General features: G+C 32.3%; 1 protein-coding gene across 5 annotated transcripts; it reads left to right on the top strand.

Annotated features, from left to right (window-relative positions):
- Positions 1 to 1493: 1493 nt before the first annotated feature.
- On the top strand, positions 1494 to 25060 carry LOC148623713 (uncharacterized). Of its 5 annotated transcripts, none has more exons than XM_088565756.1 (7): positions 1494 to 1633; positions 10233 to 10629; positions 12122 to 12703; positions 14268 to 14318; positions 16408 to 16511; positions 21667 to 21760; positions 23244 to 25060. In XM_088565756.1, exons 2-7 carry the CDS (start codon positions 10258 to 10260, stop codon positions 23295 to 23297), a joined length of 1257 nt encoding a protein of 418 aa, XP_088421882.1. In that variant the 5' UTR covers positions 1494 to 1633; positions 10233 to 10257; the 3' UTR covers positions 23298 to 25060. The 5 variants fall into 5 exon arrangements, with proteins under 5 accessions (XP_088421882.1, XP_088421881.1, XP_088421884.1 ...); XM_088565755.1 differs by lacking the exon at positions 1494 to 1633 and adding an exon at positions 3419 to 3556; XM_088565758.1 differs by lacking the exon at positions 1494 to 1633 and adding an exon at positions 4800 to 4912.
- Positions 25061 to 26672: the final 1612 nt, after the last annotated feature.

Raw genomic sequence — 26672 nt, 5'->3', positions numbered from 1 at the left:
TTTAACATGTAAAGTAATGGAAATGTTAGAAGTGGTTATTGAGACCTAAGGACTTTACATATTAAAATCTAGTCAACACAATTCCTCCTTAACATTGAAAGGTTTCGTGAAAATTTTAGATGTGCATGAAGGAATATATTTATTATTTGGAGTACTTAGAAGGCGGATAATCCAATTTAAGGTTTTTACTTGCAGTGTCACTCCTCCTTAACTGCAAATTTTGATGTATTTTTTATAGTTTGGGCATATATAGATATGTATGTAGGAATGTAGTTATTGTCAAGGCACTCCAAAGGGAGATAATCCAACTTAAGGTTTTGCATGTTGAAACCTCATAAGCCCAAGTCCTACTAATTGTCAAAGGATTTTAATGAAATTTTGTAGGAAGGTTTAACATCATAGCGTAGGTATGCAAGAGGAAATAAAGTTACTGTTGGAAGACTCTATAGACAGACATGGAGAAAATTGAATTTACATATTATACATATAAATTTGAAGCTGGGGTATTCTCTTTGTGAGCTTGCTCACTGTATTTTTTTTTTTGAGGAAGGAGGAGGGGTGGTTTGGTCCTAACATTTGGGCTGAAGAAGAAAGACAAACAACATTTTTTTTTATAAAAGTTAAACAAATTACTTATTTGCAGTTATTTGAAATTTAGAGTAATGGATTACTGGGATTTTTTAATATGCTGAATTTGGTTTCCACTGTTTGAGATTGTTATTTTGGGCCACATTGAGGTCCAATAGCTCAAATTTAAGGTTTGCTTTGATTTATTTTTTTTTTTTTTTTTTTTTTTTGATAATAAAAAAAACTGTCCTGTAGACATATAATCCTACTTTCTGTGTATAAATTTTCAATTTCGGGCCCTGTTTTTAATTTGGTCCATATCTCTTAATTGGTTAGTACTCTATTTTATTGTGTAAATTTAAGTGACAATGGCAAATTATGTTTCCCATTAAATACCATTAATTGATTGCTTTCCATCCAGTTCATGTATTATCAATATCCTTGCATATTTCAAGTAATTATTGTGCTTGTATCCTGTAAGTAAATTGTCATTACAAAATGAGGAATGGTGGGAGACAGGATTAATAACCAGTCATTGATTTCTTTTCTGTATTATTAATTTTATCTTTGTTTAATGTTTGTACCAGTTCTTATTTTGTTTTTATTGTTTGCTTTTTGTTGCTTAATTTTGGTATGGAGCTTTGGAGCTAATTTAGGTCTGATTATCAAAATAATCTGTTACATAATAATTTGTTACAGCAAATAAGAGAAAATAAAGTGACGTATTTAAAAAAAAAATCCCCTGTTTCTTACTTTAATCAGTCTTAACCATGCAAATCAGGAATTATGTAATGATTATGTGTGTGCACTGTTTTTTAAATTAATTAAAAACATGTTTTGTGGATGTCTTGAGGTACTCAGCTGCATGATATATAAATCATTCAAGAACTTGTCTATCTGCAGCTGTCACTTTCTGTTGAGATTTTCATAGATAAAAGTGATACAAATTAACTCCAATAAACCTAAGCCTATAGTATTTTGTAGCTGACCTGTGTAGACAGGGGTTGAGTCATAATCAATATCCAATGATTCAGTCTCCTGAAGGATTAAAGCTAGTGCAGTTTCAGTAAGTATTCTTCATATATGTTATCTATTTTCCTAAATGTAAATTTGATTTGTGTATGTGTATTGACATGATGTGCTATCATAATTGTCATTGTAGTTAATAGTGTGTAGTAGTGTTTTCTAGATGACATAATTGTAATAATTTTCACAAAAAACCTACAATCATCAATAGTCCTACCAATTTATTTAGATGACAGTAACCTTGTTTTAGTTGCACAGTGTGAACAGTATCTATGTGTATCTGTTTTGTGACATTGTATTCTGTCCATGTGTATCTGTTTTGTGACATGTATTCTGTTCATGAGTATCTGTCTTGTGGCATATATTCTGTCCAAGTGTATCAGTCTTGTGGCATATATTCTGTCCATGTGTATCTGTCTTGTGGCATATATTCTGTCCATGTGTATTTGTTTTGCGGCCAAACATGTAGTTTTATCCTGTAATTATCATCTTTCTTGTGGTGTGTATTCTGTCCATGTTTATCAGTTTTGTGGCATCTAATATGTCAATGTTTATCTGTCTTGTGGCAGGTTTTTCTGCTGGAAGCTTTAGCTGTAAGTTGGAACATAAAACATTAATGCTTTATCACCTGAAACAGTGGAGTACTCAGTTGACCTTATAGCTGAAAAATCAAACATGCTTGGATGTTAATACTTTAAAAGTCAACATGTAAACATCTAGTGTATAACTTAAACAGTTGAGTCTTAGATGCAGGTTACAGGAAGTAGTCTTCACATTTACATAGAAATAGTGAATAAATGAAAGGTGTTTTTATACGATGGTTTTTTTATGCTGTTATCATCATTGGCATCTATAAGATATTAGACCACATGACTGGGATTGATTTTTGGTGTTTTCACTTTAACAGTTCAAAAGTGAGGGACCAGAATGGAGCCAGATTCAAGCATTTTCCTAATGTCCTAACAGTAAAAATGAATGGATCTCTTTAAAATGATACCACAGTGTGTCATACCATATACTATTAGTCCTCAGCAAAAATAGCAAAAATTACTGGGTTTACAGTACATGGTTTGTCTGGTTATCTCCTCCCATAGTTTTTGAGCTACATCTTTGAAATCTTGTTGGATGTTTATTTTGCCAAAATAAGAAATAGCTGAATTTTGAAACTTCAGTATTTCATAGGGGTATTTGGGAGTACATGGTTTATCTGGCTATCTCTTCCCACAAATGTTTTAAATTGGTGTTAATTTATTAAGGGAATTTATTCTGTGGTAGGGTGGTGTCAAAGAAGATTTTCTTCGGCAATGTGGTGTCAAGGAAGATTTTCTGTTGGTGTCAAGGAAGATTTTCTAGGATGGTGGTGTCACTGCAGGGTTTCTGTGATAGGGTGGTCTCAGGGAAGATTTTCTGCTGTTGGATGGTGTTGAGGAAGATTTTCTGTGGCATCAAGGAAATTACTGTGGTTGAGTTTTGTCATTGAATAATTTCTTTGGTAAGGTGGTGTCACTGAAGATTTTCTCTGGTGGGGTGGTGTCACGGAAGATTTTATGTGGTGGGGTGGTGTTACAGAATATTTTCTCTGTTTGAGGTGGTGTCTAGAAAGATTTTCTGTTGTATGATGGTGTCAAGGAAGATTATTCTGTGGCAGATGGTGTTACAGAAGATTTTCTGTGATAAATATTGTCACCATTTAGGCTGCACTATTTAGTCATGTCCTACTGTTAATTTACAGAATAAATATTAAGTTTGAATCAGTGACATTTACAAATAGCAGTTTTTGTCTAATTATCTTGTCTAAACATCCTTTGACTCTGTCAGGGATTATAACAGTTACAAGTATAAATGTAAACACTTATCTATCCTATAAGAATAAAATAAAATTCAGGAAATATTAAATATGTATATCCTGTCTATCTTCACCAGGAAGAGTCACATTCTACATGGTGTCTGTATTTTAAAGCAGGTAAAACAGGTTTCATCCTCTTATTTATTCTACATGTTATACTGATTGTGTATGTTTTGTTTTTGTTTTGTTTTTTGTTTTTTGTTGTTTTTTTTTTTTTTTTGCATTGTCAACAATATAATGATAAATTATGAGTAGATGGCTGTCTGTGGCCCATTAAATTTGTCAAAACACTAGGGTCAAATTTAATTTTGGAACACATTTATTTACTCTTGATTTAATGCCCATTTTAGGCTAAAATTTAGCTCACCAATTCAAGATCTGAGTTGTTCAACAATTTCAAGATCTCAAGCTATTCAACATTGCTATAGCTTTCTTAAATCCCAGTTTGATATTTTTTAAAAGTTTAATTGGTGTTGATATGCACCATTGTATTGAGAATTTGTGGTCTATTTTTTTTCTGATATATTTTGTTTGTTTTCACAATGATTTCATACTGGTATTTGATTTGAGATATTTAAGATAATTTGTAACTTGTTTCCTATTTTACTGGTGAATGTAAATTTTCTGATTAATAAATTTTGCATTTACCCAAATGTTAGGAATCTGAAATAATATGGCCAAACCAAACAATTTCTAAATTACATTTTAATTAGCTGTGTTATTATTTATGTCTGATAGGTTCAATGTTTATAGCAAAAAAGTTAATACCTTTTTATTGTTAACCGTTACGAAAATAAGATGGAAGCATATTTCAAAATGATCTTTCATTTGTCTTTTTGCTATAAGTGCACATGACTGCTGTGGCAAAATAGAGCATTGTTATCTGTCATATTTGAGAATTAGAAGTTATCATCCACCAGGAGAGGATATTCAATCCTTTTCATTAATTTATTTAATTGAAAAAAATATGTTTAAATTAAATCATCCTTGAATTTAAAAAAAAAAAATTTATAAGAAGTATCAGTTTTCTTCATTCTATAAGAAATACCTTAAAACAAGTATTATATAAGAAGGTAGTTTTAGTTAGAGATCTACACCCTTTAAATTATAATTGTATTTGGTCTACACACAATAGATGATATTCCTGTTTAAGTGTCCAATTTTAATCAAGTAAAAATGATGGATTGTCTCTGAATAGTTTTTTATTTAGGGGTGGGGGGGGGGGGTGGGGGTGGGGTGGAATCTTGCTTAGTGCAGGGCAGTTAAATGCAGGTGTTAGGTTTTCTTGGGGTTTTATGATTATTACAGATAACTTGATAGTGATGTCATTGTTCACATTTAGTCTATAAGATATACTGTGACAATAATGTGGTCAGTATTTAGCTGTAGGGTGTATATAAATCATACACTGGGATGAGGCTTGATCAATGGAATTTATAAAATGTGAACAATAACAATACTGCTGCACAACAGGTATGTTTTTAATGTTTTATTCAATTATTATTTTTAATTAGTGATACATACTTCCACAGCAACAAATATTTGTAGGACAAATTTATAGGGAATTGCATCTTATCAGAATCTTATATATTTCTTTATGTATGCATTCATTGCAATTATAGGGAAGCTTTACTTGATTATAAATGTTACTGTCATGGATGTAAAGTTGTAGGATCAATTAAAATCTGTGTGTCCTTGATTTGATATCCAGTTTCCATGGTAACAGAAATAATTGATATTTTTAAGATTTGTGTAAGAATATGTAAAATGTTCACATAGTAATTTATTTTATTGATGGAAGTGAGATTCCAGACAGGTTTGTGTAACACATGTACATATGTTACATTAATAATCCATTGCTGTATTATTTGATACTTGATGCTGAATCAATCTTGTATTGATGGTAATTTATACTCACTATTGAGGGTTTTATTTATGTTTGGCCTTTTTTGTTGGTTGTCTTTTCAGTGGATATTTGAATTATTATTTCTGCAAATGAGATTTTTTTAAGAGATATGTTTAAAGATTTTTATAGCAGGACATTTTGCGAGGTTCTAATTTTGCTATTTTCACTCAGTATTAGAAATGCAAAATAATGTCCAGAATATTTTAGTCTTTACATATTTGAAGATCTGTCTGAGAGATTATAGAATGTTAATTTATTACTTGTTAGTAATAGTTATAGAAGACAAAACAGTGTGAGTGTGTCATGTAGCCCATCCCTCCATTTCATTCAGTTATGAGGTTAATTATTTTGCTTTACTGGCAAGGGAAATCAAGAGAACCAAGTTTCGAACTGTAATAATTCAGGGATAACAAAGAAAATAGAAAGAATATGAAATAACTAATATAGCATGCACAAGAGCAACCTGGACTCAATTCTACTGTTAGAAGCAAACACGAGGAGGTTGTTAGACAACTATTATTATGCACATTATTTTAAGTATTTGATCACAAAGTTGTGAAATTGTTATTCAATTTTGAAGTAAAAGAAATAGTATCTAAAAGGGCATAACTGTCACTTTAATCTGATTAGGAGATATAAATTATCCACAAAATTATGATGAAAAATGCCAGTTGTTTAGGAAGGCTGTTTTGACTGGGTGTCATATTTCATATGTGACAGTTAGGTATTAAGAAGAAATATGTGACACCTTAGATTGAACCTACTTGGTAAGTAGTGGTGTTAGATAACCTCACGGTTCAAACCCTGTTGTTCTGATGCATTTGTTTTGTTGCTTTTAACTTAAGGAAAGGGAGAAAGTTCATGGCTCATAGGCCATGTGAGCTATTGCCATCACATGGCATCCGTCGTCGTCCTTGTAAACAATTTTTCAAACATCTTCTCCTCTGAGCCTACTGAATGGATTTGGATGAAGCTTTGCAAAATAGCTTTTATCTTCAAAACTGTTAGGTTTAGCCAATTTTGATGGGGGTAAAAATGTTCAGCATGATGAGATCTATCTGTGGTCTTCTCAGAAACTACTGTACACAATTCAGTGAAAGTAAGTGTGTTGTTTCTTAGGGTATCCTGCACAAACTATCGTTTAAAATTTTTCTTCTGGCAAAAAACATGGCTGTTGTTTCTAAAAATAGAACATAGGGTCAATATGCTTTTTTTTTGCTATTTTTTCCTCAATTATAGAATAATGGAAATGGAAGAAGAAAGCTACTCATAAGTCAAACATGATATTCTAAGTTGATTGGCAGTATTGAAATTTCTTTTAGGCTGCCATTTTGTGACCATTTTCCCAATGATTTTTGGTTTCTTTAAAAAACATTGTGTTCTTAGTTGAATGGTGATGACAAAAAGTTTGTTCTGGGCAACCATTCCCCACTAATTTTTAGCTCACCTGGCCAAAGGCCATGTGAGCTATTGCCATCACTTGGCGTCCGTCGTCTCCATCGTCATTGCTAACAATTATACAAAACTCTTCTCCTCTGAAACTATGTGACTAATTAGAACCAAACTTGGTATGAATGTTCCTTGGGGTATCCTGCATGATGAGGGGATTTTTGATTCGTCAAAAAACATGGCTGCCATTACTGAAAATAGAACATAGGGGTCAGACAGTAGTTTTTCACATATTTCTCCTAAACCGTTAGGTTTAGCTGAATTCTGATGGGGTAAGTGTTCAGCATGATGAGATCTATCTCTGGTCAAATTTTGGTTTTAATCCATTAAGCCATGTTGGAGTTATTGCCCTTTTTCAACGATTTTTGCTATTTTTAATGTTATTTCTTTCCAAAATCTTCTCCTCTGACACTACTTGACCAATTGAAACCAAACTTGGTATGAATGTTTCTTGGGGTATACTGCATAGAACTGATGTGGGACTTTTTGATTCGTCAAAAAAAACATGGCCGTTGTTACTAATAATAGAACATAAGGATCAGACAGTAGCTTTTCACATATATCTCCTAAACGGTTAGGTTTATCCAAATTTTTTAAGTAGCTGAAATGATCCATATTATTAGGACTACAGAAGTCTTCAGAGGTCTCACTAACCACTTCTAACGTTTCCATTACTTTACATGTTATAAAAGTAATTTTCAAAGTCTCACTGTGAATTCCCAGGACAAATGTCATCTTAAAGTTGCATACCGTTGCAAAGCTTGGAAAATAAGGCCTCCAAAATCATTATGCTAATGGTACAATCTTCACAAAATTTACTTGAATAAATAATACTGAAAATCCACATTTTTACCTGATCTGCTAACTGACAGCATGGAGGCAAATTACTCACATGTAAACAATATTCATACACTTTTGTAGTTAATTACATATATGATTTTAAAGTACACATTCTCAGCTTTATTTTGACTACTTTTAATCATAATACACACAAATAATGCACTTACAATGCATATGTCTAGGTTCAGTGTGTTTTTGGTACTACATAGGGGGTGGCCATTTGACCCGGAAGTGGTTAGTGAGACCAGACTCCTTGTAAGAGTTATTGCCCTTGAAAGGGGAAAAATAGTTTTCAGTCAATATCTTGAAAGCTATGATAGATTAAAAGAAACTTTCAATTGTTGGAAAGATCTTGTGATAGTCCTACCAAAGACTTCTTTAGTCAAAATTGTTGGACAACTTCTTGTTTAATTTATTGCCTTTGAAAGGCAAAATTCAAGAAGGTGAGCAATTCAGGCTCCTGGGAGCCTCTTCTTATACTTGCTTTGATTTCAACGATATTTGGTTTAAATAGTAAACAAGATCTTCAGATTTGAATGTTGATGATGGAAATGTTGTCTAGCCATGGTTTGATTTATTTCATGTTCTTTTTCAGCAAATGTAAACTGGGCCAATGCCCCCTCAGACCTGGGGAATAACAGGCCATAGGGAGACTTTTGCCCAATTTTTTCCAGAGGTTTTAAAAACGCATTTCCTACATTTTACAGTGTCCTAGGTACTCAGTTGAATTTACAGCATTCATCAATATATGCTCTTTTTCAGCATTTTGTTTCAAACATGGTAACAAAGCATGATACATTTACTTACTTAATAGGGCGTGGTTTGCCAAGTTCTTTGAGAGCCTCTTGTTCTTGTCAATATCCAGAAAAATGATTTTATTTAAAAGTTCTTGATGTGAATTGGTAGTTTTTGTTAATTGTTCAATTATTATCTCTCATATATCTGATGAGAATGAATGGCATGCCATACTTTGGCCAAAAATAGGATACATAGTGATCAGCTGATCTCCCCTTCAAGAATTGAACTCTTTGGGTTCTATTTAAAGATGTGATGAACCTAACTGTATTTACATTTTTTATTTTGGCCCATTTTTACAATTTGGTTCTCCTCATTAAAAAAATTGAACTTTTACAAAAGTTTTTGATTTTTGGGTTAATTGATATGTTGAATCTAACCCCAGGGTTCAAAAATTTAACTACAAAAAATGAATTACAGGAGTTCTTTTATATGCTGAATATAATCATGTTTAGATTCTGAATATGGACCTAATTAGATAAATGTCCTTCTTCAAGTTTTTAAGTTCACTTACCTCTTTCAATATGTGTTCAACACCTACATTTATGCTGTATCAAGCATTTAACGGCAGTCTGAATACAGAGCTAGATTAATTTATTCATACTTTCCTTAACTGCTTAAAGTTTGACCTCTACAGTGATATTATGTTATTTATTGCAAAGCATTCTATTCTAATTTAGTGGAGTTCTTGGTTTCACAACCCTGGAAGTACCCTGTTGGTTTAATTGGCAATAAGTAAGCATTATTAAGGTTATCTGAATGCTGAAAAAAATTAAGCAATATCTGGCTTCTAGAATGTATATTACCCTTTAATTGATATTGTTTTTAATTTTATATTAATTTACATCCTATGATGAATTTTAACCAAATCAGACAGCCTGGGAAGGAGTTATGTTTATTGGAAATTTAGAAAGAAAAAAATGATACTTCCTTGCAATGTTCAGTGACAGTTGGCTGTAAGTCCTTGAAAGTCTCTAATTCAGTGAATTTAAAACAGTGTAATACTTCTTTTTGCCTTGGTTTTATGTCATGTCATTTTTTATATTTTAGAAGTCAGAATATGAAGAATTATACCCAGTGCAGACAATAACATTTCTAACTTTAACCAAAAATAATAAAAAAACCTGTCTAAACCAGACTTCATTTGAGTCAGTTATGATTCATTTGAAGCCAGAATAAACTAAGCATCTGCTGAAGAAATCCTGCTGTACAAAAGGCGTTCAGTTCAGGCGTATTTGTATTTCATTCTGAACAAATCCTGCTGTACAAAAGGAGTTCAGTTCAGGCTTCTCTGTATTTCAATCTGAACAAATCTTGCTGTACAAAAGGTGTTTAGTTCATGCTTCTCTGTATTTCAATCTGAACAAATCTTGCTGTACAAAAGGAGTTCAGTTCAGGCTTCCCTGTATTTCACTCTGAACAAATCTTGCTGTACAAAAGGAAGTCAGTTCAGGTTTCACTATATTACACTCTAAACAAATCCTGCTGTACTTTCACTGTTTTCCGTTGTATTTTGTACACCTCTACTTAATTACAGAAGGAAATAGGAGTTTAAGATGCTTATGCATTTTTGTTGTCTTTTTTTAATTTGTTATGTGTAGTTCAAACTGTAGCCAAATGAGGTTAAGATTATTCACTGGTTACTCCAGTCTGTACATCTGATGCATGTACTTGAAGGGTCATGGTCTAATGTGATAATAATATGTTCTATTTATTATTACACAAATGATAGTCATTGTTATCATATGTATTTATTTTCCTGTTAGAACCATAGGCACATATGTGTAATTTTTGTATTTACAGATAGATAAAACAAGTGAATTTAATAATGGGAAATAAAAGTGGAAAGCCTAAAAAGAAGTCAGAGTCTGATGATGAGGCAGCTAAAGTAAATGGAGATGCTGGTAAAACGGATTCAAATAATGAAGCTGGACAAGCTGAGATAAAAGGTGAGGGTGGACAAGCTGAAATCAAAGGAGAGGATGGAGAAGATGTGATCAAAGGTGAGGGTGGGCAGGCTGAGGTCAAAGGTGAGGATGGGCAAGCTGAGATAAAAGGCAAGGATGGGCAAGCTGAGGCAAAAGATGAACCTGGACAAACAGAGGCAAAAGATGAATCTGGACAAACAGAGGCCAAAGAAGAACCTGGACAAACAGAGGCCAAAGAAGAACCTGGACAAACTGAAGTTACAAAACAAGCGGTATGTTACACTTCAAGTTATTGATACCATGTAGGAGGATTTTATTTACTTATTCTACTGAAAAATAATTTGTGCAGGGAAAGTTTTAATACAAGTTTCTAAACCACAAGAGGAAAGTTTGTATTGACTTTGGGGGTTATTGTCCCAATAGTTTTGGAATAGGGACCTGAAAGGGACAGAAAATGCATTTTTTAAAATTTAACTATAAAACTTAAGTATAATTAATATGGATCTCTATGATGTTGTTTCACAATGTGCCAAACCAAATAAGGAATATTGATATTAATTTTGGAATGTGTGACTAGAAAAAATAAGGAATTATGGGCAAAACAAGGGGTCAGATTCAAGTACTAGATACTGATGTCCAGAAACAACTTGTATAAAAGTGGATTTCTATGAAAGTGTACTATAAGGTTCCATTAAAAAAAAAGGAAGGTTGTGATTGATTTTTAGAGTAATACCTCTTACTGATTAGAAAAAGGTGTCATATAGGGGCAGAGTAATACCTCTTACTGATTAGAAAAAGGTGTCATATAGGGGCAAAAAGAACTTAACTATATAATTTGAGTACATACATATGTGTATATGTTTAGTATCACTATGAAATAGTATCACCATGCAGGAATAAGGGATTAAAACTAACTTGTTTTTCTTTCTTAGGGTAATGCCTTGAACAAATTAAGGTGTGTGGATCTCTATGAAATTGATATTATGTTTTACAGCATAAAAGGAGGTATTGATAGATGTAAAGGTTAATGGTCATGTTGAAATGAAGAACAAAAAAAGGGCAAGAAATAAGAATGTTCTTCAACTTTGTATAAATTGCTTATTTCCTGTACTTAAAAACTAAATTTCAAAGTTCTTGAGCACTTTCATTCTTGTCAGAACCTTGTAAAACATTTTAATTAAAATCCAAATTAAAAGCTCAATCAAATTTGAATGTTGTGTCCATACTTGCTCTAAATGTATAGAGTCATACCAATCTGTACCATGCAAAACATTTTATTGACTTGCCTTCAACCTTGGTTACCTTGGATTTTACAAAGAAGCTGAAATATTCAGAAATAATTTTTGATTAATTATATAACTGTCAGTTGTTTTGATAAGACTTAAGTGTCATTATGTCTCCTTGTTTTGTTACATTTTTTTTCTGGTGAATTCTTGAATTATATTTGTTGCAATAAAATAATAACAATTGAAAGAGAAACCAAGAGCAGAAAATATAACAAATTTTGCAGTATTTTTATTCCCACTACAAGTTGATATATGGACTTGGTAATGGTATCTCACAACTTGTTTGGGTGTTTCAATATTTGGTATGATGCATTCCTGTAAAATGACAGTACCATGTTTTGATCATTACTTGTTGGAGTTATTGGATTTTCACAAAACCATGTGGACATACCTTTTCTGAGACCACTCGGTAGATTGTTTCAATATTTAGTAAGATACATTGTCAACATATATGTATATATATCTTCCATATGAATAGGAAAATTCTGAAATTGTGACAGAGAACAAGACAGATGATACAAGGAATAAAGATGAATCTAAAATTGTAGAACAAAGTGAATCCAAAAATGATGAGAAATCAGACTCTACTTCAGAAAGTGCATCTAAACCTGAAGAACAACAGTCTGAAGCAGAAAAGACTGTTATGCCACAGCTTGAAGAAAAAGAATGCAAGTCAGGTGATGCACTAGCTTCTGAAGAGAAACAATTAGAAATTGATACAAAATCAGAACAGAATAATAGAGAAGTGCCAGATGTACAAAAACAAGAAGATACATCTGAACCAGTAGAGCAAACACCTGAAGACACTACACCAGAAACACAGAATGAAGAAAAAGTAGAAGAGAAACCAGATGAACAAAAAACAGAAGAAACACTGGAGGAAATGTCCAAATCGAAAGAAGAACCTCAGGTTCAAGAAACTGCAGAGACTCAACCACAACTAGTTGAGTCTGTAGAAACAAAGCAGTGTGTGGAAAACACAACAGATGATAATGAACCAAAGACTCAAAATACAACTGAAGGAACAACTCAGGAAGAACCACTAAAAACAGAACAACAGGTAATTGAAATGTTACAATCATTGTCGAAGATATAATTCGGATTAAACTTTGTAATATTGTGGCTTAAATCATTATGCTACTTCCTTGTATATTGCAACACTGCAGAACAGATGGACAGATTATTCTACCCTGTTACTAAGCTGTAGTAGTATAGTTATAACAAATCAACAATGGTCACCAATGGTAGCTGCTTGATTCCATTTGTCTGTTTGGGAGGTATCCTCTTTGCATAATCTGTGACTAAACTAAATCCATAACATGTGTGGACCTGTGTCACAGTCATATATGTGTCAGCACATAAATATCTTCAGAATGTATATATTAACACCAACAGTGTGGGTTACAAATTTCTCAAATAGGTGTTCGAATGGTAGCATATATTGCTAAAAAAAATGGCTAAGTTTAAAAGCTAAAAATTCATATCAAATATTTGTAAAATTGCATAATAGGGGTGCACATTTTCATTATGTGTATTAACATTGTGCAGAGTTTGAATACTGGTAATATTGGATTAACACTTTCTGAGTTACAGATTACACGAAGTAGGTACCATCCACAATATAATGTTCAACATGCTTTAGATAAATGTAGGGAAAAAATAGTCTAATTTTTCCATAAAAGGAACATCTTAAATATGTATGTAAGCATTGAACTAATTTGAGATTATATTGGTTTAAATGCTTTTTCCATCACATTATGTTCTTCATTAAGTCTATAGGAGTAATAGGTAATGTGGTATTAAAACTGGAAGGTGGACACAGTGTTTTTCTTCTTGAGAATCTTCAGTGAAAGCTCTTGTGTAAGTTTTGAATTATGTTGTAAAATTCAATACTACAACAGATGGAGAAGTTTTTTGTGTCATAGGTCATACTAAGTTTAACTATCTCTTCCTTGTGATTAAAACTTGTACTAAATGGCTTTCTGCATGTACTAAAGTGTTGGTATCAGTTTGCTGTGATAAACCAAAAAAAAATGAATAAACATATTACCCGTCCTTATTATTTACTGTGATAAACACATGTAATGAACTAAAGCAAATGTCTCAAAACTTATCTGGTATAAAGAAAATTTCCCTTTTTTCTGATATAATCTGTCTATGCATAGCTTTCTTCATCTGCAGGCTCACAACTTTAACTTGATCCTAGAGTGGGAATTATTTTAGGTGCAAATGACCGTACACTATGGAGACTAGATCCTAATTACATATCTGTTGTTGTAACTCTTTTTCACAAAAAATTTTTAAACAATTGTTAATTGTCTAAAGCATGTGTAAAACATCTTTGTGATTTTTGTTTACAATGTTCTTGGTTAGATAAATATTTCATAAGGACTTGTAAATTATGAGTTCCAATTCATAAGCATGGCAATCTAATCACCTAAATTTCTTATTCATTAAAAAAGTGATGAACCATTAAACTTGATTGTATTTTATTTACTTGTTTATCACAGCTATATAATTCATTTCCTCACTACTGTCTGTGAAATATATATGAATATATATGAAGAATAAAAATGCTTTATTTCTCATGACGTTTACTTGATTCTGCTTTTAATTTGCTGTAGGAAACAACAGATGAGACATCTGCAGGAAATCAAGAAGAGCAAAAACAGGAGGTATTTATCTCAGTGGGTTTATTTGTCACTGCTATGCCAGGTTTTATGGAAAAAAAACTCTTCCCTGTTGCAAAAATAAAGCAATGAGCAAACATTTTAAATTAGACATTAACAGCTCACAGGTTCAAAGTGGTATTTGTATTCTCCTGGAAGCTTGTCCTTCAAATCGAGAAGAAAATATGCATGTCTTTCTTTGTGGGACATATTGTTTCATTTGATTTTTGTGAATAGTTTTTTTGTTGTTGATGTAAGCTGCCTTCCATTATTTTTAATCATTTCTGATTTTCTGTTTTTGAGTTTCAGGACTCTTTTCATATAAAAGGGGAAGTTTTCAGATTTTCGAACTAAATCTAATATATGCTTCCTACAAAAGTACCATTTTCATCAAAGTTTGGTGAATTGTTTATTTCTTTTGACTTTATTTATACAAAAATGGGGGGATTTTCTGTTTTCCAGTTTTGACTATTACCGATACTCAAGTATGATTTCATTGAATTCCTTAACATTTTGGTGAATAATTCATTTCTGACAGCAACCCTTATCATGTGAATAGATGCATATTGTAGGGGTATGCTTTTTTTATTAAGGGAGCCAAACAAATTGAGCAGTGCTTTCATTCACCAATATATAGTCAATAACAAATATTCATTTTAAGTATTAAGACAAGTTTAAAGGAGGCTGATGTAGCATTTACTGAAGGTGCAGCTTTTTATTTTTAATTCAGTCTATTATATTTCATTATCTTTATCTTCCTATTGTTCAAGAAAAAGAATGAGTCAAGTGTAACCTATAATAGGATGATGTAATAAGCCAGGGATGAACCCCAATTATATGGCCCTTTTCAAAAACAAAAAAAGTAGTTCTAAACTTTTGTCAAGAAATTATAAACAATGGATGAACTTTGGATTCATGGTCTAACCATGTGGTTTCTCTACAGCACAAGGTGATGAGGCAGAGTGTAAGTCCCATGGGTCTACCATTTTTGCATTTACACAATAGATTCCTGTTAGACTGACATCAATCTTTCAGTAATTAAACCTGTTTTGATTACCATTGTGAGGACTATATCATCTGTTATTACCCATATAAGTTTTGTACTGATTACAACAGATAACACCTTAGTTAATTAGACCTTAGGTAATCTCAAGGTTTCAAACTTTTTCCCACATTCTTGTCTATTTATATAGATAATGAATAATAGCTTTGACAGTTTTCTTCATGTTAAAATAGAGACTTTTTATGCCACAACCATGGAGTGGCATATGTAACCAACATTTGATTTTAGTTATATGGTTGTTCCTTTGATTTCAAGTTACATGTACATATATTACATTTCATTCCATTCAAATGATTTTTTCTCAGTCACAGGCCTTAGACAATTAAAATTTCATATATAACTCCTTTCCAGACATTTCATTTCAAGGGAGATTGTATATTAAAAATTGACAAAAATAAGAAAAATTGGGATTTTGAGATACTATAACACACAAATCTTTCATTTCTTAGTGACTAACAAGAATTTTCTTCTCTGAAACTGATGTGACTATGGATTTAGAACATATCTATACCAAAAATTGCTAAAATTAGGCTAGCAAATGTCTGGTAAGAAATAAAAAACAAAAAATAAAATCTTCCCACTTGTCCCAGATTTTTTGTGAAGGTTGGATAAGAAACTAACATTTAAGTTGACTTGGCCTAAGGGAAACAAGACCTCACACAAAAAACAGCACTAACAATATGAACTTCCACATTAAAAAGGGGGTGACATCAGATGCTCTGGAAGGGTAAGCCTGTCCTGCTTCGCCAGTGACAACCATCATATAACAAGTGAGTATAATCCGGTAGTAATCTAACAACAATAATGCAATTCCGTGACACGTGTCAAACACTATTATCATTCATTTTTAACTATGTATTATGTAAGCATCTGAGTCATTCTTTAAGAAAAAAAAAATTATTTTCTTATTCTCTCTCATAATAATCTTTTCGTTATAAAGTGTAGGTCAAGAAGTAACATGGCAAATGAGACATTTTTCTCCATTTGTATGTACAATACTATAATGTTTTTGTTGTAATCAACTTTTTTCAGGAGATAAAAAAACCAACAGAATTTTTTTGGACGGATTCAGCAGAATCAGTGCAAGTTTCTGGTACATTTAATGATTGGAAAGAAAAGATAGAACTTGTTAAGAAGTATGTATTGTTATGATATTGTTAATTAGTACTTATATTCATACCTTTTTCACCCCCACACACTTTTTATAATTCGTTATTTTATATTGGTATGGTGCCATAATCGTCATGTCCATTTCAGCATTGTCTGTAGACATTTGGTTTCCTTTTCATAACTTGATTATTAGTTGGTTGATCTTTTCAAACTGCAAAAGGAAGATTAGTATTGATTTTTGGGGTTTTGGCCCTCACTGTTTAAGGGGGTCAAAGGGGGCCATTAAACAAGCATTCCTGTAGATAGTTGGTTTTTGTGGGATAACTTGAATATTGGTAGGTTGATTTCAATAAAATTTTATAATAAGTTTCAATACCACAATAGGAAGGGTTGATATTGAATTTTGGGGTTATGGTCCCAACTGTTTTAAAATTAAGGGCTAAAAACCAGCATTTCATAGAATATACTTATATTACTCCAATAAAGAATAGAAATTTCTGTAATCTTATTTCATAATACTCTATGCCACAGACTGGAATTTATTTGGAGGTTAAAACTGTATAATGGTATTACGCTGTCACTGTTGTCTGTCATTGTCCTTGTCTGTAGACACTTGGTTTTTGTGCACTAACTTGAATAAATGGTTTGATTATCTTTATAAAATTTAACATACATGTAAGGTTCCAAACAACTAGATAAAGGAAGGTATTGATATTTGGGGTAGTGAACCCAAATGTTTTGGAATTATGGGTCAAAAAAGGGGCCATAACAAGTTTACTTTTGGGTTTAAGGTTTGAACCTTTTAGGATTGAAGACCAAAAAGGGGCCAGAAACAAGAGTTTTACTTATGACAATAACTTGGTTATGAGTAAATACATTTCTTTTAAATTGTACTATTTGGTGTCATACAAGGAAAGGAAGTCTGGGATTGATGTTAGTTTTTTTTTTCTTGAGCTGATTAAGAATTAAGGGTCACAAAGGACAAGAAAAAAACATCTTTTATTTATATCTGGACAATAACATAAGTAAAAAGGAATGAATTGTACCACAAAGTGCAGTAGCCCTAAAGAAAGGTTTGGATAATTTTTTTGGAGATTGTGACTTAAACCTATCCTGTGTCAAATATCTAACCACAAACAAATTTTAAAGCTGTATCAAGTTTGAATGGTGTGTCCATACTTTCCCCAACTATTTAGGGTCCAATCTCTGTGGTCATATCAAGCTACATCTGCAAAGTTATGGGACACAAAAATGTTGTGATTTTCTGTTTTGGGACTGTAACTCAAAAACTCTTGCAGAAATGTTAATGAAACTTTGGGTAATTAATAATTCATATTGATGGAAGCCCCATTTTGATAATAAAGTTCTGATTTTAAGTTATGGGACTTCATCCATAAAAATGAGGGATTTTCACTTTTGGAAATTGTAAATCAAAAGAGGTTGCACCAATATTTTAGGAAACTTTAGTCCAAAAAACCATGTAAGCTAATCTCATCACTTTGTGGCCATTATCATCTTCAGAAATATTTTCCTCTAAATCCTCTCAGGGGACTATTACCAAATTTGGTCACCAATGTCTTTGGGGTAGTGTGTAGCCATCGTTGCTATTTTTAGATTTTTAGGCCAGGCAGACATGTCTGCATGCTATTTAATACTGTTTATACTATGCTCAGATTTTTTGTCTGTGAATATGGAAACAAATTGATTCAATAATTATTTTTTGTGATATAAAAAAAATCATGGTCCAAAGGGCCTGTGATATAAAAAGACAATTTTAAATGTTGTCCTTCAAATGTCCTCACATGGTACAGGTTGTATAACAATTCTTTGCTAACCTATTGCCCTTGAAAGGCAAGAAATAATCATTTTTTGTGTGAAGGCAAAATATCTGGATTTTTTTTTGTGGGGGGGGGGGGTGTGTGTGTGGTTCTTTGTTATTTCTATAAAATCAAAATAGAAAAAAATTCTCTGTCATTGATATGATCCTTCTGAATATGCCTACAAAAGTTCTCACAGGGAGCAAGTTGTGTGAAAAACCCTTTTTAGAGTTATGGACCTTGAAAGGCCAATATAACATTTTTTATGGTTTTAACATAACTTGAAAACCTAAAATGACAAAAAACAAGCCTTTTTCTGGTTTCAAATAAATACTTAGTTTCATACCACAATTATAATCATAATCCTAATTCAGAACTGTATCAAATTTAAATGTAGTGTTCATACTTGAGCCAACTGCTAAGGGTTTAACTTCTGTGGTTGTTTTAAGGAGTTATCAAGAGAACCAAGGTTATAGCGCTAATCAAAAGAATGTAATCCAGGGACAAAGACCAGACATGGAAAACAGATATACACAACAAAGAACATAAAATAACTAAAATCATACATACAAAGTAACAAAAGCAAATGAGCAACTTGGACTCCACTGCTCATCATAGTGAATCCAACCTCTGTTGGAACCTATTGATGCAGCAAATTTTATTGAGTCCATATATTTAAAATACTTAAGCCCTTTTTCTGGTCATTTTTCTAGCTTGCATAAATCATGAAAGTATTGTTCCAAATTTGTATGTTATTCATAGAATTAGATTGCCATTACTTGGTATCTGTCATCGTCGTCCATTGACGTCATTAACAATTTTTCAAAACTTTTCTCCTCTAACACTACTTGACCAATTGGAACCAAACTTGATATGAATGTTCCTTTGGGTATCCTGCATAGGATCCATCGAAAAACATGGCCACTGTAACTAAAAGTAGAACATAGGGTCAGACAGTAATTTTTCACATATATCTGCAAAACCGTTAGGTTTAGCAAAATTTTTTCTATAGTGAAATGACCCTTATTATAAGGCCTTCAAAAGTCTTTAGGGATCAAAGTTGTCAGGTGACTCCTTGTAAGAGTTATTGCCCTTGAAAGATAAAAAATAACGTTTTTTCTTTTTCTTTTTCTTTTTTTTTTACAGTTTTCAGCCAATATCTTGAAAACTATAATAGATAGAAAGAAACTTTCTATCACTGAAATGATCCTTATGATAGTCCTACCAAAGTCTTCTTGAGTCAAAATTGTTGGACAACTTGTTAAATTTATTGCCCTTGAAAGATGAACTTTAACCAGGTGAGCGATTCAGGCTCCTAGGAGCCTCTTGTTTGACTACTGACAACAAACTGCTCTTTATTGTAAGATTCTCTTCTAGATTACCCATAAGTAAACCTTAATCAATGTTAATCCCATTCCACACTTTCTCTTTTATTTTCATTGGGATGTGGGATGAAATGGGTTAAAAAAAACACTAGGTATTAAAGTTAGTTTATATTGGAATTTGTAAATGAGTATCTATCATGCCTAAATTGGGCTAAACACAATTAATAGAATTTGAAAAACCATATAATGTACCATTTATAATACAACCACTTGTCGTGTCTGCTGTCAACCTGGGGATGGCTCTAGTAACATTATTGAGGGTATCATGGCTATCTTGCCCTCTCAATGTGTTTTCTAATCTGAATGCTATGTCAGGTTCTAGTGAAACATTTATGTAAGTCGGGCCACTTGTCCTAGGTCTTGATGTTTGGAGCTTTGTGTCATTATCATGTAATGGTCTTTTGTTTATGTGATGTTGATAATTTGACAAAAAAACAAACATTTTCTGCAGCTTACTTTTGTAATATGTAATTATATCAATGTCTATGAAAGTGAATCATAAAATTCCATACCATTTCAGTAAGACAGAGATTGATATTGGGCGGTTATAATGTTTACAATTAAGAAATTAAGGACCAAAAGAGGCCAAAAACAAGCATTTTCATGGTTTTCGGGACAATAACGACTGAGAGTGTATGAATCTCTTTGAAAATGTACAAGGTTCCATACTTCTAAAGGATGGTTTCCTGCCCTTTGAGGGGCTATGGCCATTATCATTTAGGTATAAGGGGTCAGAAATAAGCATTTTCATAACTTTTTATATGTTAATTATTATTATGTCAAATCGCAAAATTTAAGTATCTTTGACCACTTTATTCTGTGCCAGAAAACTATCCTGTCAAACATTTAATCACAATCCACATTCAGAGCTGTATCAAGCTAGAATGCTGTACCCATACTTGCTCTAAATGATAATAGTGCAACCTTTATGGTTCTATCAAGCTGTGCCCTGCAAAGAATTCTATCAAGGTTTTTGTTAATCATTGTCAAGTAGTCAGTCTGAATCAATCAAGCTATGGATATGAATATTAATTTAGCCTCCATATTTGTCAAGCTGTTACACCATTTAGTGGGGATACATTTTTCAATGTTTTTCTTCTCTGAATGAAATATTTTTATTGTCTTCCATCCTCCTATTACTTATCCATTTGTGAAAGTTTTTTTGTTTTTTTTTGTAATCAAGATAGAAAACTTTTTTAGCTCACCTGATCGAAGACCATGTGAGCTGTTTCCATCACTTGGTGTCTGTGGTCTTCATTGTCATCATTTGTCGATTCTTAACAAATTGTTTCAATTTTTCCTTTCTTAAACTTCTGGGCAGAATTCAATGAAAGTTGGTATTGATGTTCCTCTGGGTACTCTACACAAAAAAAAATAAACACTTAGTTTCATACCACAATTATAATCACAATCCTAATTCAGAACTGTATCAAATTTAAATGTAGTGTTCATACTTGAGCCAACTGCTAAGGGTTTAACTTCTGTGGTTGTTTTAAAGAGTTATCAAGAGAACCAAGGTTATAGCGGTAATCAAAAGAATGTAATCCAGGAACAAAGACCAGACATAGAAAACAGACATACACAACAAAGGACATAAAGTAACTAAAATCATACATACAAAGTAACAAAAGCAAATGAGCAACTTGGACTCCACTAGAAACTGGGAGCTTGGACCAGGTGCACCGGTAGCGTCCTCTGCTTTTCTAGAAACGCCGCCGAGTTAAACTCTGCCTTCCGAAGTGTTTTCTATTCTGTTTATAATAAAATACTTACACTCAGGAGACATCATATCCTTACATTGCTATTTTTGTATTCGAGAACTGCTTGTATATGATCTCTTCCTGAACAATAGTTGACACATAAGTGTTGAGATATCCATATTTTTGTTATATATTTTTATCCTATTCTTATGGTTTTCATTAACCAGTGTCTTATGCATCATTTCAGGCTATTTTAAATGTTTTCGGGGTTTTTTTCAGTGATGATAAATTTACTGTATCAGTAGATTTGCCTGTTGGAGAATACCTATACAAGTATATTGTTGATGACAATTGGGTTGTAAATACAAATCAGGTAATAAACAACTTATTGAAATAATCAGTTTGAAGAAAAAATGCTGTGTCTACTCATACATTTTTTTGCTGTCCTTTCGTTTGTCTGTCCCTAATTCTAATCTGCAATCCCTCTGAAACTGCTGTATGGAATTTGAGGAAATTATCTCAAAATCTCCACAACACAGTGCTATTTTTAATGTATTTCCTTCCCTATTTTTTCATCAGAATAACTTTTTGGGTTTCCTGATGCAAAACATCTTCTAATCCCTCAATCCTTATAAACCACTGAATGTAATTTGATGAAATTTTCACATGTTCTTTGTAATATCATGCCATTGTGAACCTCCCAATTTTTCTTTTCCATCAGAATGATTTATGTTTTGTTTGTTTGTTTGTTTTTTTTTTTTTCAATATGGTTTCTTAAAAGGGGAAGGGTGTGTATCATCTCACCATTTACAAGCACTTTGCCTGGTTTCTGGACAATAAATTTACTGTAATTGAATAAGTCCCATGTGGTGCCTCCAAAGAGAGGCTTCAGTTGATTTTGATTTCTGGACAATAAGTTGAGTACAAGTGAATTGATCTCTTTGAAATTGGTACTACAAAGTGCCATACCACAATAGAATAACCGGGTTTGTGATTTGAACTGATAAAGAATGAGGGGCAAGAAACAAGTATTTTCCTCATGTACAGATAATAATGAGAAAAAGTGAATGGATCTCTTTGAAATTGTAGCAAAAGGTGCCATTCCCTTTAAAGAAGGCTGAAATTCATTTTTGGGGTTGTGCTTATTTAGGGATAAGGGACAAAAAAAAAGGCCTCTTCAATTCTGGTCAAATTCTTTTTCTGTGTCAAATATTTCATTACAATCAAAATTAGAGCTGTATCAAGCTTGAGTGGTGTGTCCATCCATGCCCCGTCTGTTCAGGGTTTGATCTCTGTACTAGGTATTGATTTTATTATTTTTTTTCATAACTTTGCAGTTACAGAAATAAAACTTTGGTACCTTTAAAAAGCATTTGTTTGTCCATATGTTTGTCAGTCCATGTCATCTTTTAAAGTCTTATTTCAAGTATTTAAGTTATTTGACTGCTTCCATTTTGGGTACAATGTTACCGTAATATAAAACAGAATTTTTTTACAGTTTTTGCTATTAATCAGCTTTCACACTTTCCAACTTCAAGATCGTTCATCAACTTGTACTGTAATGTTCTTTTCAAAGAAAACATTTGTGACAGTTTAGTTTTCACATTACGAATCTTGGCGCGAAAATTGCAAAAATAAAACTGTCGTGAAATTTCACAGTTTACAGTAACCTGTGTCATACATTTAATCATAATAAAAATTCAGAGCTGTATCAAGCTTCAATTTTGTGTTCATATTTTCCCAATCTATTCAGGGTTCGACCTCTGTGTGTGTATCTGTCTGCACTCAGTAAAGCATTTTATTGTAGTTGTGATGCTTTTGTCTGTCTCATTGATATATTATTATATAAATTTCAGCCTACCAAATCTGATGCAGAAGGTAATGACAATAATGTCATAATTGTGAGTTAGACAATATATTTTGGTATTGGTGCTGAAAACCACAAACAAGATTTTACAGAAGAATGGACCAAGATTGTTCACAAGGGAACATGAATCTACAGTGTCTTGAAAAACATGTAGAAAAATTGTGTGTACATAATCTAAGAACTGATGTGTTTGTGTGTTAGGTGAAAGAGTCTGAGTTTAATTGATATGTTGAGAGCCTCAAAACATTTATTGGATCATTTATTAGAAAGATGAATATCTGAATTTATTGACCGGTTTTGAAGAACCAAAGTTTCATGCTTGAGTTGATTCTGCAAGCTGTGTTGGCTTAAGAAATCATATATTGGTTGTTCATGAAAGATTCTACTGTTACTACATTGATTTTCACCAAAATTAATTGTTATTTTCAAATGATTTATAAAAATAATATTTTTGACTGGATGATTGATTTTCCAACTGATGTCAAAGATATATCACAAGAGTGGAGTGTTGGGACATTTGGTTGGGAGAAAGTTTGATCACATGTTAAATATTGAAACTTATTTAAGTACACATAGGACATTCAATAATTTTCACTGCTATCTTTACAATAAATTAACCAAATATTTATGTCAAACTATGATAGTCCTTGCAGCTTTTCTCCATCCATAGATTATAAAATATCTAAAGGGGAAAAACTCAAAAATGTAAAACTGAGATAAGTGTTGCAATAAAACTGGCTGACATTCACTTTAATTATCTAGTTACATTTATTATTGCATCACAGTAAGTTCTACTTTGACCTACATGGTACAGTGGGCAAAACATTCCCTAATCATTTAAGATGCTCAGCATTGAATTTTTATCTTTATTTCTTTTACAATAGTTGTTTTTTCAAAACATGCCTCATACTTTTAGATGACTCGGTTTCATATAATTATTTTTTATGTTTTTTCCAAATTTTTTTCATAACAAAAATTTTGAAGTCAGGTGCTGTTGTCATCATTCTTGGACACTTGATTTTTATGGAATGGAACATCTTAAATCTGGATAAGATTTTTCAAGGCTGAAAGTTGGTACTGATTTTAGGGTAATGGACACAATTTACCTACAAACACAGCATTCTATAAAATTTCATTGTATATCTTAAATGAAACTGTGAATCTCTATTAAAAGTGTACCAGTATTAGTCATACCTGAAAGGTGTGACTTGGATTTGTTTGAGAGTACATGCCCTAAACTGTGTAGGAAAGAAAAATAAGTTTAAGTTCCAGTTTAAGAGCAAAAACTCTTGTAAAGTGTAAGGATCTTTTTTTTTAAAACTGTATTTCTATGAAAATGTCAAAAAAGGAAAGTTTTGATTGATTTAAAGCCATACCATGTAGGAAAACAGGCCCAAGAAGGGGCTGATAAATTGCTTATCTCCTGTAGAGTCCTTTGACTAGTTACATTCTATTCAGAAATGTAAGCTGTGTTTAACATTTTATTACCATCTAAATATACAGATATATTAAGCTTTAATGTTGTGTCTATATGCCTGTTCTTGGTTTGACTTCTGCAGTCATATCAAGCTGAACCCTGTAAAGCATTTTATTTGTGTTGTCAAATGACATTAAAAGTCATACTGTTAGTCATAAACATACAAAGCCATAATGTTCATACTTTATTCTCCTCTGTTATTTGTGTGTTAGAGTCAATGCAATCTTAATGTGATACAACTAACTATATGCACATTAACACATGTTGTATATTTCTTTGGGTACATTGTACATTGTACTTGTTAAAATAAACAAAAACAAAATATATAATTTTTGTTTTATTGTTAGGAATGGATTTATTAACAATTCGTACATTTAAGCGAATTTTGCTGTAAGAATCAAGCATTTAGTGAATCATCAGGGAAAAACACACCTGTCTTTCCATGAAATCTTATTCAAGATGTTATCTGAAATGCAGAAGTGGCATTCTTTACTTTCTGAAGTGTCAGTAATTCCAGATATAAAGTATATGAAATGCATTGCAAATGCACTCCCAAATGTTTCATTACCATTTATCCAACTTTTTGAAGTGTCAGGTAATACAGGTAAAAAAATAAAAATTGAAAAAAATGTGATCAAAAGTAATTAAGAACAAAGGGTTTTTAATTAGAGGTTGTGATTGGTGACTATTGAAATATGACTACTCTAAAATAAAGACTGGATATTTTTCAGGATATTTTTTTTCTGTACATGAAGTAACCATCGACTGTGACTTTTGCTTCTTTTCTCTGATTTTTAGTATTTTTAATACACGAGAGTACCAATTTTGTATGATAATATTGAGCTGTTTTTATTTGTATATTCATTTTATGGTAAAGTTGTATTTTTTTCATTTGTTCAAGAATTATTTACTGAGGGCCTATTTATACCACTGTTCCACAGGATGACACTTTGATCACTGGAATATATTGGGTGGCCTAATGCAATAAATAGAAAGTGTAACAAAAGCTTAGATTTGTTATATGTGATTACCACACAGAATCATTAAAATAATTGAAATTGACATAAACTTTAATTTCAATAAAGATAATTAAAAGTTTAATTTGGCCCAATTCCTCATTTTATGATAAATTATCTGATTGACAATAACAACTGAGTCATTTTTTTTTAATAAAATATTGTATAAATGTTTTACACTTTAATTTTCATTAACCACTTAGTTTTTATTCCATTTTTTCTTTTAAAAAATGTCAAAATGTTTGAAATTTTAATTAATTTTATTCAAACATCTCAAATTCCTTTTAAAAAATATCATATAAATGTTTTATACTTTAATTTTCATAAAATATTATTTTTATTTCATTTTTTCTTTTAAAAAAATCCCAAGGAGTTTGATTGATTGATTGATTGTTAGGGTTTAGCGTCCGAGCAGCAATATTTCAGCTATATTCAGATGATGAACATGAAATGGATGATAAAATGAACATGAAATGATGATGAAATAAAAAAAAAAGGATGGTACACAAGGATAATAGGGTCGACGAATTTTGATTGCCACTAGAAAAAGGGGGATGGGTAGGGTCGGGCAATTTAGCCTCCTGTGGCGGAGCGCAAAGGTTCCTACTCCAATCGAATACCACAGCAGGGTTCTTTAACCTGCGAGGAACGTGGCATCTTTCCCAACACGGTGCACCACTATGGTTTGCGGTCAGGTTTTCCGTATTACAGCCTAACAACCCCAGCACGTAACACACCAGGGGTACCCCATTCCACCACCTGGGGCACACATCCCAGTTGCTCTGTGGGCAGAGCGCCTAGCCCCCGGCTATGCTTCTGAGCACTAATTAGTCGCCTTTTACGACAAGCTTAGCGCTGCTGCAGGCCTATTCTTTTGACACCCGGACCTGCACGGGCCCAAAAAGTTTGAAATTTTAATCAATTT

Source organism: Perna viridis, chromosome 2 (genome assembly GCF_037379345.1).
Source record: "Perna viridis isolate PV_CMFRI_1.1 ecotype Kerala chromosome 2, ASM3737934v1, whole genome shotgun sequence".
Lineage (NCBI taxonomy): Eukaryota > Metazoa > Mollusca > Bivalvia > Mytilida > Mytilidae > Perna > Perna viridis.
Note: the sequence above shows the minus strand (reverse complement) of the source record. Positions and strands in the feature narration are given on the sequence as shown.

Coding starts and splice junctions, on each gene's coding strand:
- LOC148623713 (XM_088565756.1), top strand. CDS start 10,258: ATGGGAAATAAAAGTGGAAAGCCTAAAAAGAAGTCAGAGTCTGATGAT. Junction 10,630..12,121: donor CTGAAGTTACAAAACAAGCG/GTATGTTACACT, acceptor CCATATGAATAG/GAAAATTCTGAAATTGTGAC. Junction 14,319..16,407: donor AAGAAGAGCAAAAACAGGAG/GTATTTATCTCA, acceptor AACTTTTTTCAG/GAGATAAAAAAACCAACAGA.